The sequence below is a fragment of the Pseudophryne corroboree genome, chromosome 6 (genome assembly GCF_028390025.1).
Source record: "Pseudophryne corroboree isolate aPseCor3 chromosome 6, aPseCor3.hap2, whole genome shotgun sequence".
Classification (NCBI taxonomy): Eukaryota; Metazoa; Chordata; class Amphibia; order Anura; family Myobatrachidae; genus Pseudophryne; species Pseudophryne corroboree.
In genome coordinates this window covers 271,666,046-271,686,960 of record NC_086449.1, presented here as the reverse complement: position 1 = coordinate 271,686,960, position 20,915 = coordinate 271,666,046, and the positions used below count along the sequence as shown (strand labels likewise).

Genomic DNA, 20,915 nt, shown 5'->3' with positions numbered 1-20,915 from the left:
TCGGTTTGTGAGCAGAGAAGAAGGAGAAAGTTATAGGAAAATAGTAGGAGATCGAAATAAAGTGATTGTGGTGAGGTTTTTTTCTTCTTCAAAAAGATGCTGTTTCTTGTTCTGTATATTGCATATGGTGTGTTTTTCATATAGTTTTTTTTATATAGTCCTGCGTGTGTTTTATTTGCGTGAGTGTGGTGTGATTGTGTTTAAGTGCTTTTTTTATGTTTTATATTTTTGTTTGTGTATTTCTGTTAAAGTTCAGCCATGCATTGTGAGGAAATACATACTATTTACCGGCGAACGGGATGCCGTCTGTCAATATCCCAACAGCGTCATCCCGTCTGTCAGAATGCCGGCAGTGGGGCGAGCGCGAAGAGTCCACTTGCGGCCTTGCTACACTGCGGACTGGGTGGCTCACTGCGCTCGCCACAGGATCTATTCCCACTCTGTGGGTGTCGTGAACACCCACGAGTGGGAATAGCCCAGTGGCGTCAGTATTCCGGCTGTCTGTATTGTCGGCTGTCAAGATTTTGGCATTGGAATCCTGAACCCCGGGATCCCGACAGCCGGAATGTTAACCGCAACCCCTTGTGAGAGGCATCATAAACCTGTGGCTCCCCATTAACTACAGAGAGCCCTCTTTATGGAGTAGCATACCGTCCCCTCCAACACCCGTCGCCTCTTGTGGCTCTCGTATTGAGGCGTCAATGACTGTTCCTTTAGAGTTGGTGCTTTCTCTCTTTCATTTAGGCCAAACGTGGCCCATTTTGTCACTTGAATACTAGTAGTGGCGTTCAGCTTTCTACCAGTGCATCCTCCATATCCTTTTCGATGTGTTGTCTTTCTGCATTGTCTTGTTGTTCTTGTTTGTCAGATTTTTATTTTTTTCATTGCTTTGTTTGGTTTTTTTTATTGGTTCACCATGCCCTCTCTGTTTGTTTTCTTTTCTTCCAGGTTTCCCGTATTATTAGCGTACTTTTTTTTGTCTGTTTTTCTCATTCCCTATGTTACTTGGGAACATACCCTTTCCCCATACCACCCACATTCTCCAAAGGCAGTTTATCGCTTGAGTTTGGCCTATCCCCCCTTTCGGTCTCTGTAACTGACGTCCGGCACCCTAGACCTACTGGTCTTACTTAGTCATGGTTCTGACGCTACTGACAACCTGGCCATTTCCCCAGCCTTCCTGCTCCTTTTTCTCATGGCTTCACATTGCATGGCAGGGGATTTCAGTATCACTCTTAGTAACCATCTCAATTTATCTAAACCCCTGCCCACTTCCCATGCTTGCATAGCCTCCGCTAAGTCTTAACCACTCTCTGTTCTACTTTCTCAACACCTGTTATTTGATTCATGGTGTATGCTCCAGCCCACGGCTAAGGATAACACTTTTTACTCTGTGCTGCACAATGAGGGTAATTCAGATATGTTTGCTGGGCTGCTTATTTTGCTGTCTTGTGATCAGATAGTCGCCACCTCCAGGGGGAGTGTAAATCCGCCGTGCAAGTGTGCGATCGCATATGAATGCCGAGCTGCAAAATTTCACTTTGTGCAGTCTGTGCACAACCCAGGACTTACTCCTCCAGTACGATGAGAACAGGCTGATCTGGGCCGGATCTAACGCCCCACACCCTCCCTGAAAACACTTGGTATCGCCTGCATTTTTCTGGACACTCCCTGTAAACGCTCAGTTGCCACCCACAAACGGCCTCTTCTTGTCAATCACCTGGCGAACGCCTGTGCGATCGGATTTTTCACACCATCCCATCGCTGACCGGCGATGGCCATTGTTATTGTCTGACACACGTACGCATTGCCGTGCAAAAACAGCAGCGATCAGATCTGAATGACCCCCAATGCCCATATGGGCCATTCGGACAAATTGGAATGTTAAAACTTAAAATAAGGAAGCAAAAAAAAAAAAAAAAGGCTTCTTTTTTAGGTAATTGTTTTTATTTCTCAGATATACCCAACATAATATCACAAAATGTAGAAATCACTTGCGGGACAATCCAGGTTCATCAACGTTTTGTAGATGACTTGATAATTGCACCCAACTCTGATTAAGAGCCTGTTATATATATATATATATATATATATATATATATATATATATATGACAAGAATTACTCTCCCACTGCGCTATTTCAAATAAGACACTAAAATTAATTAATTATATGGCTGCCTGTATCCTCTAAGTTCCCTGTTAGGAGGAACTAAATGTGTGAAAATATGAAACGAAATAGAGGAGATGGCGCCAAGGGAGTTATATCAACGCCCTACCTAAAAACAGACCCTTACAGTACTCTCCGGATAAATTACGTCAGATAACAAATACTAACATAAAAATTTATTAAAACAACATATAAACCCGACACAAATGTTCATAAGTATACAGAGTTGATACATTTACATTTGTCACACAATTTGAACAATCAGTTTGTAGTGATGAGGAAAAAGCGTAGATATATCACTACGATTTCCTCCTTCTCCTTATTGTAGATTCGGAGGTAACATCAGATAATAGATAGATAAATAATCCAACGCGTTTCATCTTGTTCCAAGACTTCATCAAGGGTAAAATCTCTTCATTTCAGAACATATTGTCAGCACATAAAAGGTCATTCAAAGATGTATGAACAACGTTTCAATATTTCAATGGGACTTGATTGATACAGCGAGGACCATACCTCATATATCATCAGCTTGAGTCTGACATTCAGATATTCGAATATGGGGAAGATTCATATGTGTATAGAATCTAACTGGTTCACAAGCATAAGGAACCTCGTCGGTCAGCAGCTTGAACCTGACACTCAGAGACTCAGGAGTGAAGGCAATTCAAATGGGTATAATGTCTAACCAATTTAGAACACGTGGTAGACCCTCCAGTAGTGCAGTGCTGACAGCCAAGTCTCTGTATAATGTAATTGCACCCAACTCTGATTAAGAGCCTGTTATATATATATATATATATATATATATATATATATATATAAAAAAAATTTATGAAAACCTATGAGAAAAAGCTCTAATTTAACTTTTCAACCTATGTTGACAGATATACAAAAATACAAAGATACACAGCTACAGATTTATTTTTTTACAATGTGTGGCATTTTTACTCATTTTTATGGCATGGCCCATACTAGGATTGATATTGTATTTGTGAGCTAGGGAATTGCCAAGGGTATTATTGATGCATACATTTTCCCTAGTGCCTGCTCAGACCACGGTCCAGTAATAACAGATGTTCTCAGCCCACCTCTTTCCTGTCACCGATGTGCCTGGCATTTAAATGGTAGAGACTCCTTGGCCCTCAGATGGAAACGATGATAGAAACTGAATTAATGTATTATATTACTACTGATGTCTTTCTTTCAATATCCCAATGCTGTTATGGGATACTCACAGAGCTGTAATAAGTGGCCATCGCATTTGGCCTTCAACTCATGCCAAGAGATGATGTGCTCAGAAATTGGTGGATTTCTCGCTGTTTGTCCATTCCCTAGACATTGCCCACAAATCCTTTGTCGTAGCGGAGGACTATTCTAAATTGGTGGCAGCCAGAAAGGAGCTAAATTTCTTCTTGACTGCTAAGGTTGAACATGCGTAACAGTGGCACTCCTTTTATGAGGAGGGAGAGAAGGCGGACAGACTGTTGTCTTCTTGATTATGGAAGAAGTCAATCACAAAATAATACTTTCTCCATTGCAATCCTGTCTGGTAAGCTAACCTATAACCCCAAGTTAATTGATAAATCCTTTCTTGACTTCCATAAAAAGCACTATAACCCTATCAGTACTGTCTTGGCCTCTCACTCTTTCTCACTGATATAACAGTTTCTCTCCCGGTGCCACCTCCTTCGCTTCTCCTGAAGGCTTCGGAGACATTTCGTGCTTAAATTACTGATTTTTCTCTGCTATTTAGTAAATGAAATCATCCAGGTGGCTTTAACGCTTCTTAAGATTGCTCCAGATCTACATTAGTCAAGGGAAATTCCTATAAAATCTATTATTGCTGGTAAATGGTTTCCACTAGGCTTCATATAATTTATAGCCTCTACCTCTCACCTTTGTTGGAGAGGTTGCGGGAGTTAAGGTACCTTTTATTCACAATTGATCTGCCCAAAAATAGTCCCACTTTGGCATTCGATTGTGGACCTTTTGTGAGCTGTAATACATTGCCTATTATTGCTAACCCATAGTCCTTTCTCTTGGGTCTACCTTTCAACTCTTTAGACAAATATGAAGACAAACTGGCGGCTCAGATCCTTAGCACAGCCTGATGTCTTGTTGCTCCTCCCATTCCTCTCTGCAGTTATCAGTAAAACGTGGGACTTGGCTGCTATGGAGAAGATCACAGCCTACCTCAGCTCCAAGTCACTCTGATTCCTTCAGGTTTGTGGCCCTTGGAACACCTTCACGAGACCCTTCTCCACCCATCGTGCATCTCAGACCTTTTGTTTTGATTCTCTTGCAGACCGTTTCTCTCTCATCCTCCATGTATCTCTTTGCTTCTAGTGTTATACTTATTGGCAACTACCCTTCCCTTCCCTCTGCTGTACTAGTTATGTCAAATTATTTCAAAGCTATTTCTTTGAGTTGTATCTTGCAGTTGATTTGTCTGCGTGTTGGCCACTGTGTTGGCCTGTTGCCTTACTATGTATTATTTTTATCTTTTAAACTATAAACAAACAAAAAAAGTTATGTTTGCCTTCTGCTGTTCCTTTGTTGGTAATGGTCTGCGCTTTTTACCCCATGTTCTTAATTTTCCAGTGCTTTAAATATTTGCAAACAAAAAAAACTAAAACAAAAATACTGTATTACCTGTCAATTATGATTTACAAATTGAAATTCTTATGTCCAAAGCGCACACTAATATAATAAATGCTTTACATATATATATGGCTAATAGTGTTTCATATGGTCTGCTAATCTGTTACAAGGACCCATATATAGTATAGATTTATATATTTAAAAAAAGTAGTATATACTAACTATATTATAAAATTAACATTGGGAATGGCAAAAAGAGAATTCAGCAGCAATAATTTCGCCAAGAGAGGAAAACAGCTAAAGTCTGTAAGAAAAATCCATACAATGTCAACATTCATTTGTTATTAAAAAAAATGAATACATGAATACTTTTAGTTACTAAAGTCCTTGAATTGGTTTTGGTATTTTGGAGTGCAACATGCAAGTGTCTAAGGGCACATACATGGGTACTGAGAAACACTGCTTGTTAACAGTGCCTACGATACATCTTATGCTTGTTATAAAAGGGCTTCCTGCGGGATGTAGTTATGTGACCGGAGGTCAGGAAACCGCTGGTCACAATACCAACCACTACATCCCGCCCGATCAAAATCCCGCAGGTTGGCATTCTGACCAGCAGGGACTATTCCCACTCGTGGGTGTCCACGACACCCATAGAGTTGGAATAGAACCTGTGGCGATCCCAAAAAAGGGACTGTCCTGCGAAAAACTGAACCACTGGGAGGTATGTAATTGATGTGAAAGAAAGACTAATTACAAAGTGCCTGTGTGTGTACATTTCTGTTCACTTACACTCTTTTTGGTTATTTAACATTGAAACTTATTAACCATGGTTCACAACGCAGATAGACAACACAGGTCGTTAGCAACCCTGTGTTTTCAATCCATCCATATTAGTGCTCGTAAAATGCTGCAGCAAAGTCTCATATACCTAGGGTGGATGATCCAAGTACGAGCCAATAAAGTACAGTATAGGTGAATACTGCAACTATGGGTCCTGGATGCCCTTGAACATAAGTTGCAAATGAGTACTGGTGCTGGAGGAATACTATCTGTAACAATTGCAAATATGGAATAAGTTTTGATATCAGAACCAGAAAAATAGGATGCGATACTGTAATGAGGCTGCAGGTATGTAGAGAAGCAGAAAACGCTGATTGCAGAAACTTGAACTCTCTGGATAGCAGCTGTGGCCATGACACATATAAACACAAGGGACACTGATTACTTGTGGCTGGGACTTGGAAAAGCGCAGTCTGCATACTGGTTAGCTGTGCTAACTCTGACATGCTTGAGACCAGATCTTACTAACCGAGACTGTGAAACACGGTATGAGCATACAGTAAAGATGGAGACTGCAACTCAAAAGAATGCAAATGTGGAGCAGGATAGATGCACTGAAAGTCAGGCCTTAACTCAAGAAATGCAGCTGAATGAAGCTTGTTAATTGGATCGGCAGGCAGGCAGGCTGGAAGTAGAGAGACGGGATGCCAGGGAAGGTGACTGAAGACCAAGGCTTGTGGTATGCAGGTTAGTAGAACAAATTGAAAAATGCTAATTAGCTAATGCTTGCTAATGGCAAGATAGACCTGATGATCTGGCAAGGATATGTAGTAAGAGACTGCATTACATCATGTGAACACAGGAGCAAGTAATCAGTGTTTAGGAGAGATGTTAATCACTTCCTTGCTGAAATGGCATGACCTCGGCTGTACCTTTTGGTAGAAGTGAATTGCCTTCTGTTTTCTGCTTCCCTATATATAGGCTTCCAGTGCAAGTGCTACCACCTCTTATTGCATCTTTCTACGGCGGGTGTTTGCAGAACATCCGGCGTACAACAATAAAAGAAAACAAATGTATTTGCTCAGTTTTGTTTACTTGTTTAGGTGATGTGAGCAACTAATTAGCAATCTTAAGCCCTATTTGCAGCTGTGAGACTGATCATGGGCTTCTAATTAAATTGCTTCCAGCACTTTACATGAGTTATAACACTATACGCAAGACAACTCACATCTAATTCAATCGTCCCCCAAGACTATTCCACTGGAAACTATAGATGATCTATTTCCTGTGGACCTTTAATAATGAGTCTGTCCTGTTACTTATGAGAAACCTCATAAATGACTCGCATTTGGATGTGGTTCTGCAAATTTCCAATTGCCATGCATAACTTTTCTATTAAGTGTGAGCCCAAAGAGATACAGTACTGTGTACATCCAAGTTCTGCAGTTTTCATTGTTTAACCATGCTGGATAATAATACTAAGAATGTTACCACAGCCTCTCCAAGGTGATATAGGACATCCCCTTCAATATTGATAATTTAAAGATGCCACCTCATCTTTAGAATTATTCAGTTGCTTTTACATTTGAACTAGATGATGTTGATAATATAAAAAGTGGGTTTATTTGATCCTTCACGAGCTGATGCACACCCACTTTTATTCTTTTGTAGCAAGAAGCATGGAGTTCTTTGCCCATGTGTGGACTACAGTGTACCTTACTTTGATTGCCATTACCATGTGTAATAGATTCCAGTTAACGTCTCCTCCAGAATTATCCAGAGGCAAACGTTTTTTTAAAATTTGTTACTCAGAGGGGCCTATAATTTGGTCCGCACATAACCTGGTTATACTGGTTTCCAAAACGTAAAATGTAAAATTATGGGGCCATATAATTTCTAGAAAGGGAATGAAAAGAATAGTTGGTGCTCAAGTCATTTTTTGTGCTGTGCAAATTACTCTAATAAATTCAAAATTGACCCAATCAATATCTGCTTTTAACTGAAAGAAGTTTTTTTCACTTTTGCAGCACAGGGGCATTTCTAAAGCCTCAAATTACCCTTCCAAACAGATCATAGCTTGGTTCTTTCTAACTTACCCGGCTTTCTTCCTAGAAGTTGATTCCTCTGAGACTTTTGTACCAGAAGCAGGGCAATAAATCATATATCCATGCACTTATATAGCTAATACATTTTCTTTATCAGCAGAAGAGAACATATGGTTATTGTTGGGCCCTTCAAGAGTGGAGATATCTTTTAGAAAGGACTAATATTCTGATTTACATGAACGTTATTATTGAACTTACCAGGGGTTTACCACAGTTACTTTGTTCCTTTCTTGAAGTTGCAGTCGGTGCCACAGACAGCACATTTGTTGTTTTGGAACATATTTTCAGGTTACATGGATGACTAGTCTATTGTGTCAGATGGGGGCAGACTTTGGATCATGATTTTGGAGTGCTCTTTGTATGTCCTTACATATACAGTTGGACTTACCACCCATAAACATATGGGCAGAAAATTGTTGCCTAGAACAAGGTTATTTTGGATGCCATCTAGATGAAAGACAGTATCTGCACTCCCATTCCAGTCCACATTCAGAACCCCTAGTAGCACAGTGGCAAGTGACATTTACTGCTGAAAAAAGTTGCTCAGTGTGAAAAGATTTGCATGCGCACAACTAAAAGTGCAAATTACATCCGAAAAGATGTGCACAAATACAAGTCCAAATTGCGACTGAAAAAACTCCCCTTTACATCCAACTCTGAATAAGGCCTAATGTGTTTATAAGAGCAGTAATTAAGATGTTAACAGTTAAAGAACATTTGTGTTTGTATTGAACCTGCTTTGTGGATCTGACATTCTGCAACTGAAGTTTTAAAATAACCTCAGTAAACCAAACTACAGAAAACTGCAGAGCAAGCATGATTGCCTCTTTAACACAAACACAGCTCAAGGGGATCAGCTGTTGTATACTGGATACTGAGGTTTTAAGATAACATACATGAAGCACAGCAGGTGGGGTCTATCCCAGAGTGTTTGAGATAACAGGGACCATGTAGCTGAACTTCCCAGCCAAGACACTGCATTAATATAAGTTGTAAGGTTAGACAACTGCCTGAAAATAGCACAGAACTTCAAATAGAATTCTAGTAACTGTTGCAAAATATAGAACGAAGACTGTTTTAGAATCCATCTTAACCAGTGATTGAAATTAATAACAAAGGGCATGGGTTAGGCCACAATTGTTAGCATATTGCCGCATAAATAGACAACCCAGGCTAACATACATTCATTGTACCTATGTTAGTCACATAGGAGTCCTTTAATGTTAAATGAATGCATATGCATGATTTTAAGTTGATCAGCCCTACCTACATCCATGTTGGCTTTTCTATAGTGTGTTTCATAGAAGAGGAGGAAATCATTGTATGTTTATTAAAAATTTTCAACTTCAAATATATCTTTCTCTGACGTCCTAAGTGGATGCTGGGACTCCGTAAGGACCATGGGGAATAGCGGCTCCGCAGGAGACTGGGCACAACTAAAAGAAAGCTTTAGACTACTGGTGTGCACTGGCTCCTCCCACTATGACCCTCCTCCAGACTTCAGTTAGAATCTTGTGCCCGGCTGAGCTGGATGCACACTAGGGGCTCTCCTGAGCTCCTAGAAAGAAAGTATATTTTAGGTTTTTTATTTTACAGTGAGATCTGCTGGCAACAGACTCACTGCAGCGAGGGACTAAGGGGAGAAGAAGCGAACCTACCTAACTGGTGGTAGCTTGGGCTTCTTAGGCTACTGGACACCATTAGCTCCAGAGGGATCGACCACAGGACCCGACCTCGATGTTCGGTCCTGGAGCCGCGCCGCCGGCCCCCTTACAGAGCCAGAAGCAAGAAGTGTTCCTGAAAATCGGCGGTAGAAGACTTCTGTCTTCAACAAGGTAGCGCACAGCACTGCAGCTGTGCGCCATTGCTCCTCATGCACACCTCACACTCCGGTCACTGATGGGTGCAGGGCGCTGGGGGGGGGGGCGCCCTGAGGGCAATATAAGACACCTTGGCTGGCAAATCTACACCATATATAGTCAGGAAGGCTATATAGGTGTAAAAATACCCCTGCCAGAATTCCAGAAAAAGCGGGAGAAGTCAGCCGGAAAAGGGGCGGGGCCATCTCCCTCAGCACACTGGCGCCATTTTTCCCTCACAGCTCCGCTGGAAGGACGCTCCCTGGCTCTCCCCTGCAGTGTCAAGCTACATAAGGGTAAAAAAGAGAGGGGGGGCACTAAATTTAGGCGCAGTATATATAATATAAGCAGCTATAAGGGAAAAACACTCCTTTATAGTGGGATCCCTGTGTTATATAGCGCTCTGGTGTGTGCTGGCATACTCTCTCTCTGTCTCCCCAAAGGGCTTTGTGGGGTCCTGTCCTCTGTCAGAGCATTCCCTGTGTGTATGCGGTGTGTCGGTACGGCTGTGTCGACATGTTTGATGAGGAGGCTTATGTGGAGGCGGAACAGATGCCGATAAATGTGATGTCACCCCCTGCGGTGTCGACACCTGAGTGGATGGTTCTGTGGAAGGAATTACGCGACAGTGTCGACTCCTTGCATAAAAGGTTTGACGACATACCAAATGTGGGACAGCCGGCTTCTCAGCCTGTGCCTGCCCAGGCGTCTCAAAAGCCATCAGGGGCTCTAAAACGCCCGCTACCTCAGATGGCAGACACAGATGTCGACACGGATACTGACTCCAGTGTCGACGACGATGAGACTAATGTAACTTCCAATAGGGCCACACGTTACATGATTGAGGCAATGAAAAATGTGTTGCACATTTCTGATGTTACCCCCGGTACCACAAAAAAGGGTATTATGTTTGGAGAGAAAAAACTACCAGTAGTTTTTCCTCCATCTGAGGAGTTAAATGAAGTGTGTGAAGAAGCGTGGGCTTCCCCTGATACGAAACTGGTAATTTCTAAGAGGTTACTAATGGCGTACCCTTTCCCGCCAGAGGATAGGTCACGTTGGGCAACATCCCCTAGGGTGGATAAAGCGCTCACACGCTTGTCAAAGAAGGTGGCACTACCGTCTCCGGATACGGCCGCCCTGAAGGAATCTGCTGATAGAAAGCAGGAGGCTATCCTGAAGTCTATATATACACACACAGGTGTTATACTGAGACCAGCTATTGCTTCAGCATGGATGTGCAGTGCTGCAGCTGCATGGTCAGATTCCCTGTCGGAAAATATTGATACCCTAGACAGGGACACTATATTGCTAACCGTAGAGCATATTAAAGACGCACTCTTATACATGAGGGATGCACAGAGGGATATTTGCCGGCTGGCATCTAAAATACGTGCAATGTCCATTTCTGCCAGGAGAGGGTTATGGACTCGGCAGTGGACAGGAGATGCAGATTCTAAAAGGCACATGGAAGTACTGCCTTATAAGGGTGAGGAGTTGTTCGGGGATGGTCTCTCGGACCTCGTTTCCACAGCAACAGCTGGGAAGTCTACATTTTTACCCCATGTTCCCTCACAGCCAGAGAAAGCACCATATTATCAGGTACAGTCCTTTCGGCCCAATAGGGGCAAGCGGGTTAAGGGCGCGTCCTTTCTGCCCAGAGGCAGAGGTAGAGGGAAAAAGCTGCAGCATACAGCCAGTTCCCAGGAGCAAAAGTCCTCCCCCGCTTCCTCTAAGTCCACAGCATGACGCTGGGGCTCCACAGGCGGAGCCATGTACGGTGGGGGCCCGTCTCAAAAATTTCAGCAATCAGTGGGCTCGCTCACGGGTGGATCCCTGGATCTTTCAAGTAGTATCTCAGGGGTACAAGCTGGAATTCGAGACGTCTCCCCCCCCCGCCGTTTCCTCAAATCTTCCTTACCAACCATTCCCTCAGGCAGGGAGGCAGTGTTACAGGCAATTCACAAGCTGTATTCACGACAGGTGATAGTAAAGGTACCCCTAATTCAACAAGGACGGGGTTACTATTCCACAATGTTTGTGGTACCGAAACCGGACGGTTCGGTGAGACCCATTTTAAATTTGAAATCCTTGAACACATATATAAAAAAATTCAAGTTCAAGATGGAATCGCTCAGGGCGGTTATTGCAAGCCTGGACGAGGGGGATTACATGGTATCACTGGACATCAAGGATGCTTACCTGCATGTCCCCATTTACCATCCTCACCAGGAGTACCTCAGATTTGTCGTACAGGATTGTCATTACCAATTCCAGACGTTGCCGTTCGGTCTATCCACGGCTCCGAGGGTCTTTACCAAGGTAATGGCCGAAATGATGATACTCCTTCGAAAGAAGGGAGTTTTAATTATCCCGTACTTGGACGATCTCCTGATAAAGGCGAGGTCCAGGGAGCAGTTGTTGGTCGGGGTAGCACTATCTTTGGAGGTGCTACAACAGCACGGCTGGATTCTAAATATTCCACAGTCACAGCTGGTCCCTACGACACGTCTACTGTTCCTGGGGATGGTTCTGGACACAGAACAGAAAAAAGTGTTTCTCCCGGAGGAGAAGGCCAAGGAGCTGTCATCTCTAGTCAGAGGCCTCCTAAAACCAAAACAGGTGTCGGTCCATCACTGCACGCGGATCCTGGGAAAGATGGTAGCTTCCTACGAAGCAATTCCATTCGGCAGGTTCCATGCAAGAACCTTTCAGTGGGACCTGTTGGACAAGTGGTCCGGATCGCATCTTCAGATGCATCGGCTGATAACCCTGTCTCCAAGGACCAGGGTGTCTCTGCTGTGGTGGCTGCGGAGTGCTCATCTTCAAGAGGGCCGCAGATTCGGCATACCGGACTGGGTCCTGGTGACCACGGATGCCAGCCTTCGAGGCTGGGGGGCAGTCACACAGGGAAGAATCTTCCAAGGACTATGGTCAAGTCAGGAGACTTCCCTGCACATAAATATTCTGGAACTGAGGGCCATTTACAATGCCCTAAGTCAGGCAAAACCCCTGCTTCAAAACCAGCCGGTACTGATCCAATCAGACAACATCACGGCGGTCGCCCATGTAAACCGACAGGGCGGCACGAGAAGCAGGACGGCGATGGCAGAAGCCACAAGGATTCTCCGATGGGCGGAAAATCACGTGTTAGCACTGTCAGCAGTGTTCATTCCGGGAGTGGACAACTGGGAAGCAGACTTCCTCAGCAGGCACGACCTCCACCCGGGAGAGTGGGGACTTCATCCAGAAGTCTTCCAACTGATTGTAAACCGTTGGGAAAGGCCACAGGTGGACATGATGGTGTCCCGCCTAAACAAAAAGCTAGAAAAGTATTGCGCCAGGTCAAGAGACCCGCAGGCGATAGCTGTGGACGCTCTAGTGACACCGTGGGTGTACCGGTCGGTTTATGTGTTCCCTCCTCTTCCTCTCATACCAAAGGTACTGAGGATAATAAGGAGAAGAGGAGTAAGAACTATACTCATTGTTCCGGATTGGCCAAGAAGAGCTTGGTACCCGGAACTTCAAGAAATGATCTCAGAGGACCCATGGCCTCTGCCGCTCAGACAGGACCTGCTGCAGCAGGGGCCCTGTCTGTTCCAAGACTTACCGCGGCTGCGTTTAACGGCATGGCGGTTGAACACCGGATCCTGAAGGAAAAGGGCATTCCGGAGGAAGTCATTCCTACGCTGATTAAAGCTAGGAAAGAAGTAACGGCAAACCATTATCACCGCATATGGCGAAAATATGTTGCGTGGTGTGAGGCCAGGAAGGCCCCAACGGAAGAATTTCAGCTGGGCCGTTTCCTGCACTTTCTACAGTCAGGGGTGACTATGGGCCTAAAATTGGGTTCCATTAAAGTCCAGATTTCGGCTCTATCGATTTTCTTCCAGAGAGAACTGGCTTCACTACCTGAAGTTCAAACTTTTGTTAAGGGAGTGCTGCATATTCAGCCCCCTTTTGTGCCTCCAGTGGCACCTTGGGATCTCAACGTGGTGTTGGATTTCCTAAAGTCACATTGGTTTGAGCCACTTAAGACCGTGGAATTGAAATATCTCACGTGGAAAGTGGTCATGTTGTTGGCCTTGGCTTCGGCCAGGCGTGTATCAGAATTGGCGGCTTTGTCATGTAAAAGCCCTTATCTGATTTTTCATATGGATAGGGCAGAATTGAGGACTCGTCCCCAATTTCTCCCTAAGGTGGTATCAGCTTTTCATCTGAACCAACCTATCGTGGTGCCTGCGGCTACTAAAGACTTGGAGGCTTCCAAGTCGTTGGATGTAGTCAGGGCCCTGAAAATTTATGTTTCCAGGACAGCTGGAGTCAGAAAAACTGACTCGCTATTTAACCTGTATGCGCCCAACAAGTTGGGTGCACCTGCTTCAAAGCAGACTATTGCTCGCTGGATCTGTAGTACGATTCAGCTTGCACATTCTGCGGCTGGACTGCCGCATCCTAAATCAGTGAAAGCCCATTCCACGAGGAAGGTGGGCTCTTCTTGGGCGGCTGCCCGAGGGGTCTCGGCTCTTCAACTTTGCCGAGCAGCTACTTGGTCGGGGTCAAACACGTTTGCAAAATTCTATAAGTTTGACACCCTGGCTGAGGAGGACCTAGAGTTTGCCCATTCGGTGCTGCAGAGTCATCCGCACTCTCCCGCCCGTTTGGGAGCTTTGGTATAATCCCCATGGTCCTTACGGAGTCCCAGCATCCACTTAGGACGTCAGAGAAAATAAGATTTTACTCACCGGTAAATCTATTTCTCGTAGTCCGTAGTGGATGCTGGGCGCCCGTCCCAAGTGCGGATTGTCTGCAATACTTGTATATAGTTATTGTTTAACTAAAGGGTTATTGTTGAGCCATCTGTTGAGAGGCTCAGTTGTTATCATGCTGTTAACTGGGTATTGTATCACGAGTTATACGATGTGATTGGTGTGGCTGGTATGAGTCTTACCCGGGATTCAAAATCCTTCCTTATTGTGTCAGCTCTTCCGGGCACAGTATCCTAACTGAAGTATGAAGTAGGGTCATATTTGGAGGAGCCAGTGCACACCAGTAGTCTAAAGCTTTCTTTTAGTTGTGCCCAGTCTCCTGCGGAGCCGCTATTGCCCATGGTCCTTACGGAGTCCCAGCATCCACTACGGACTATGAGAAATAGATTTACCGGTGAGTAAAATCTTATTTTTACTTGGTGTGACAAGGGGTTATATATTTGGATTTACTGTGTGGTCCTGCATATAACAGTATGGTTAATTAATAGTCAAGACTGAATGCTAGAGATATATGTAGCCTGAATTAAAGTGGAAAAAGCGTACTGTGCATGAGCATATAGCACTTTTTAGACTTGCATGTGTAGCTAGCTATACATAATACATTAGACGTTTTTATTACCTTGAATAGATGGACATTTGATTATATAGCAAATTCGCACATGTTACAACAAACCACTACAGTGCTGATCCAAAATTATATACTAGAGTTACTAAATAATTTACAAGCAGTATAAAATTGAAGTTAATAAAAATCAATGACTGCTCTGTAATACACAAATCTGACATAAATATGTAAAGCTGTAATAAAATGTAATATCAAAAATACCTGAACAGCAGTCCAAGTCTAGACATACTGGGTCAACAGACAGTAACATTACACTGCAGAGCTTGATAGTCTGACACTGCACTCACTGATATAGGGCCTGAGTCAGGGATGAATGCAATGTGGATACACACAGTGGAGCGATCTTCTTGCAGCGGCATCACATTGAGAATTTATTAACAAAGATATTGACAGTCAGAGAACGTTTGTGGGAGGAAACGGGACAGTGGAGTCTGAAACGCAGGTATATTTCAGGGGAGGGGGACGGGTCACATCTTATAACTGCGATCTTGCTTACAGTTGAAATGGCTCCGACATCTTACTTTTGGTGGCCATGTTGTGCAACCACAAGCTTACTCAGAAAATCTGTTATGTACTGATGTGCCTCCAATGGTTGCTTCTTCATTTACAAGTGGTAGATCTGAGACTCCTCCAGTGGGCATCTTAATACAAATCCCGTGGCTGCAACATTTCCATATGTTCACACAGCTACTACATACTGAAATGCAGCTGCGACGGCTGAATGCGGCCCATAGAACATCATTATACAAGTGCATGTTAGCACAGTGGTTCCCAAACTTTTTGGAATCACGGTGCCCTAGAGCATCAGAATTTTTTTCACGGCACCTCCAGGCCAAATGCTTCTTATTGCGAAATATAGAAAGAAATATTAAGGGGTATATTCAATTACAGTCAAATTCCGGCGTGAATTCAACCGTTTTTGGATTCGACACAATTCGACAGGCGAAACCCTCCGGCCGGGACCCGAATTCGACATATTCAATAAATAACGGATTCGACAGTCCCGCTGTCGAAAAACGGACCAATTGACGAATAGTGGGCGGCCTGGATTCGACTTCATGGACCTCACAAAAATGTTCAATAAATCCTGAAAAAAATTGCATGGGGTCCCCCCTCCTAAGCATAACCAGCCTCGGGCTCTTTGAGCCGGTCCTGGTTGTAAAAATACGGGGGGAAAATTGACAGGGGTTCCCCCATATTTAAACAACCAGCACCGGGCTCTGCGCCTGGTCCTGGTGCAAAAAATACGGGGGACAAAAGACGTAGGAGTCCCCCGTATTTTTTCCACCAGCACCGGGCTCCACTAGTCAGAGAGCTAATGCCACAGCCGGGGGACACTTTTATATAGGTCCCTGCGGCCGTGGCATTAAATCCCCAACTAGTCACCCCTGGCCGGGGTACCCTGGAGGAGTGGGGACCCCTTAAATCAAGGGGTCCCCCCTCCAGCCACCCAAGGGCCAGGGGGGTGAAGCCAGAGGCTGTCCCCCCCATCTAAGGCGCTACATTGTATCTCGAGTGCGCCGCCTGACTGACAGTTCAGGCGCGCACAGCCAATCAGGAGAGTACCATGATGTGGCGCTCCCTGATTGCCTGAAGGGACCCTCTTTGACAGCAGTCACGGGGGGTCCCGCCAGTCGAGGAAAGGGGTCCCATGTGTAAACATGGGACCCCTTTCAGTGCGTGGACCAGGTTCTTCGTGTTTTTATTTTGCCAAGTACGTGGATTACAAACAGAAGAGGACCGATCTACACTGGATTGTTGTGAGTATAATTTTATTTACAGGTACCCCGTGGATTCTACGTGGAGAAGGGGACCGACTCTTCGTGTCAACATAAGTAAGTATGTGTGTATGTAGGTGTGCATGTATGTAATAAAGTTATACTGTCACAGTGTGTGCGTTGTGGTTTTTTTGGGGGTATTTTTTTGTAGTAGAACTACAGGTACCAGCGGGCCCGTTTCCCCCCCGCATGCTGGTACTTGTAGTTCTCCAAGTACCAGCTTGCGGGGGAGGCTTGCTGGGACTTGTAGTACTGCTACAAAAAACAATATATTTTTTTACACTATGGCTATCAGCCCCCCATCCGCCGCCCTTGGATGGGGGGGACAGCCTCGGGCTTCACCCCTGGCCCTTGGGTGGCTGGAGGGGGGGACCCCTTGATTTAAGGGGGCCACAGGGACCTATATAAAAGTGTCCCCCGGCTGTGTCATTAGCTCTCTGACTAGTGGAGCCCGGTGCTGGTGGAAAAAATACGGGGGACCCCTACGTCTTTTGTCCCCCGTATTTTTTGCACCAGGACCAGGCGCAGAGCCCGGTGCTGGTTGTTTAAATATGGGGGAAGCCCTGTCAATTTCCCCCCCGTATTTTTACAACCAGGACCGTCTCAAAGAGCCCGAGGCTGGTTATGCTTAGGAGGGGGGACCCCACGCAATTTTTTTCAGGATTTTTAACCATTTCACACCCCTTTTAACTGAAAAACATGCACTGATCTCTCCATATTATTGTAGTCAGTAAAAAAAAAAAAATATATTCTTTTAAAAAATCTATTAAATAATACTTGTGGCTCATAAATAGACAAACCAAGTAGATAATCCCTTCAAATATAAATAGATATGCTATTAGCAATAAAAAAAAGCACCAAAAAATACATGTTTTTTAAAAATTTTATTAGATCACGACAGAAAAATGAGGCGGAATAAAACTGACGAAATAACTGTCGAAAAGCACTGTTGTCGAATCGACATTCTTCATTTGAATATACTTTTGTCGAAAAGCCGCATTTTAACATTGCAGACATGTCGAATTGAAAAAATGTCGAATTGCAAAAAGTCGAAAATGAAACGGCAGGTTTTGTGTCGAAAAGTACTGTATTGAATTGTCGAATCAAATTCGACAGGTTTTTTGTGTCGAAAATGCCCCGTTTTTCGACAATTTCGGTAATTCGACCGCAATTGAATATACCCCTAAATGTAGTAAATTGTGTTTATATGTCATCCATAAGTTCAATTGTGTGGTGAGAGACGAGATTTGCTTCTGCTTGTCCACATATTTTATTATTAGCAGCCACCAGCACCGGTTTTGCCTATTACATTTACCATAAATAATTTTAATTGGTCCTGGATCACCAATCCAAGGCACCCTTACAAGTGTCCTGAGGCACCCCAGGGTGCCTAGGCACACAGTTTGGGAACTACTGTGTTAGTATCTTGCAGCTGTCTGCACTACTTACAGCTATGACCAGGTCAGATGTCCACTTGCCAATATTTTCCAGCAAGATGCAGTAAGAAGGATCACCTCCACCCACATTTACTCTTGTTTTATTAAAATGTATTTTCCAGATGAAAAACAAAACATGTTTTTTGTTTCTTCCCTAGGAACACTTCAATCTGAGCAGCCCCACTGGAATTAATTGTTTGGTTGATGGAACCATTCCACCCAGTTCTGGCCTATCAAGTTCAAGTGCCTTGGTGTGTTGTGCTGGGCTTGCAACCCTTATTGCTAATGGAAAATCTCTTTCCAAGGTAACATGCTGATCTTGATATCCTCTTAGAGATTGAGAAATGAATGTGAAGGAACATGTTGCATACCACGTCTCCATTAGGGCAATTCTCTGTGATGCACGGGACAGTTACACAAATTCAAACAGCATACTTCTCCAAAATACCAAGATTTTAGTGGGTCTTAAGTTATAGTGTAAGCCATTGCTACTAAGCAATTAAGTGTTCTTATTAAAACAATTGGTACACTTGAATTGCTCTATTGGGTACTATCTAGGGGCCGCAGCCGCACCATGGAAGTAAGGAGCAGTGTTGGCATTTTATTATATAGGATTATAGTGCTTTCCAATATAAATATGATCTATACAGGTTGAGTCTCCCTTATCCAAAATGCTTGGGACCAGAGGTATTTTGGATATGGGATTTTTCCGTATTTCGGAATAATTGCATACCATAATGAGATATCATGGTGATGGGACCTAAATCTAAGCACAGAATGCATTTATGTTACATATACACCTTATACACACAGCCTGAAGGTCATTTTAGCCAATATTTTTTATAACTTTGTGCATTAAACAAAGTGTGTCTACATTCACACAATTAATTTATGTTTCATATTCACCTTATACACACAGCCTGAAGGTCATTTAATACAATATTTTTAATAACTTTGTGTATTAAACAAAGTTTGTGTACATTGAGCCATCAAAAAACAAAGGTTTCACTATCTCACTCTCACTCAAAAAACTCTGTATTTCGGAATATTCCGTATTTCGGAATATTTGGATATGGGATACTCAACCTGTATAATATTTTTGTATACATTCATATATCCAATCCACAGGATGTTATTAAGTTTTCTACCTGAAAAATGTATTGACTTTGTTTCTTACTTAGGCTACTTCTTCTTCAGGGTCCGCAGGGATGGATGGGTGGATGGATGGGTGTGGAGGGTGGTGGGTAGGAGGGTTTTGAGGAATAATTCTTATGGAACATCCATCCAGTGTAGTATTCCCTTTAATGTATACTGTATGAACATTAATAATGTGAATGACTGCGGAACCTCCATGCTGCAGCTCCTTCTTTCAGTACTTTTATGTAATTTACCTGCTGCCTAGAATCTCTGCCCAGACTCTTGGCTACAGTCGCCAGTCTTTAGTAAAAGCCAGGGTTTGTGGGCAGCCTAGAGGTGTGTGTGATTACATTGAACAAATATACTGTTGATATAGGCTGGAGCCCAGTATGCTCCTTTGAAAATCCATTGGTGCCCCAGGAAGCAGCAGCTTAAAGGCGCGGTTTGAATCTTTGTCAAGACTCAACCAGGTAGTTGCTTGGGGGAAGTGAACTGGTAATAGGGTTGATATATGTGCAGTCTAATAGCACTGTTGGCCAGTCCGTACAAGTGGTTAAAAAGTTTTAAGTAACAGTGTTTTGGTGCCATTTCTTATTGGGTAGAAAATGATCCGATGTTGAATCTGTTTTGCAGCTTACGTAACGGGGTTCTATGTGTTCTAATTTACATGTCAAAAGTTTGCTCTGCTTTTTCTAATTGAATTATTTTGATGTGTTATTTTGCCAAGTTTAATGTATAGTCAACTGTTTAGCTGTAATTTTTGTTGAAAGTAGTCTAAAATAAATTGGATATGTGGATTGAGGTCAGAAGAAATGTTGGAAAGATCTTAAATTTGTATAAACAAGTGATACGAATAAAGTATACAGTTCTGGTATGAAGATTGTGAGGAAAAGAAAAAGGAAAGTAATAGTACTCCATAGAATGGACTGGGAATATAGAAATCTCTCACAAAACTAGAATAACGAAGACCGTTTTAACCATATTGGTATAGAATATTAGGTCTGGTGGTGCTCCAGTGAACTTTTTCATACTTTGCCATCCACGTGGACTACGATTAGGAATAGTAACCTATGGCAAGCGAAGCGGTACACTAATTGGTGTTCCCTGTGCTGCAAGGTAAAATTTGATACCAGAAAATATGAAAAACACCTGTTGTCAATTTCATGTGTCGACCATTTCTATATGTACTTTTTGACCATGTTGACCTTGTGCATGTTGACCTATTATACCATAACCGAAGATTCCTACTTTGTGCCCACGTGTTGTATAGCACTAAACAGGCATAATTGCCACCCTGCAATGATTAAAAACTAGGACACTCACTGGGGTCTCCAGTGTCTTTTTTTTGAAACCTTGTTGAACTTTAAGCATGGCTTTTTAACTTTTTAATACAAGCCTGTAAATTCTGTATTTTAGTTTTGTATATTTAGACTTTACTCTCTTTTTATTTTAACAAAAAATCTATCTAAATTTATTATAATTTTTTTTTTAATCCATTATTTATATAGCACACACACACATTCCGCAGCGCTTTACAGAGAATATTTGGCCCATTCACATCAGTCCATGCTACAGTGGACCTTACAATCTATGGGGGTAATTCAGACCTGATCGCTCGCTAGCTGTTTTTTGCAGTCCTGTGTTCACATAG

At 43.2% G+C, this 20,915-nt stretch overlaps 1 protein-coding gene across 1 annotated transcript in view; it reads left to right on the top strand.

The window, feature by feature from the left end:
• The window catches only part of GALK2 (galactokinase 2), a 337,269-nt gene that overhangs the window by 94,222 nt on the left and 222,132 nt on the right, over positions 1-20,915 (top strand). The window contains exon 5 of the mRNA XM_063926027.1: positions 18,286-18,432. Within this exon, the coding sequence (XP_063782097.1) occupies positions 18,286-18,432 (147 nt within the window). The remainder of the gene's footprint in view (positions 1-18,285; positions 18,433-20,915) is intronic.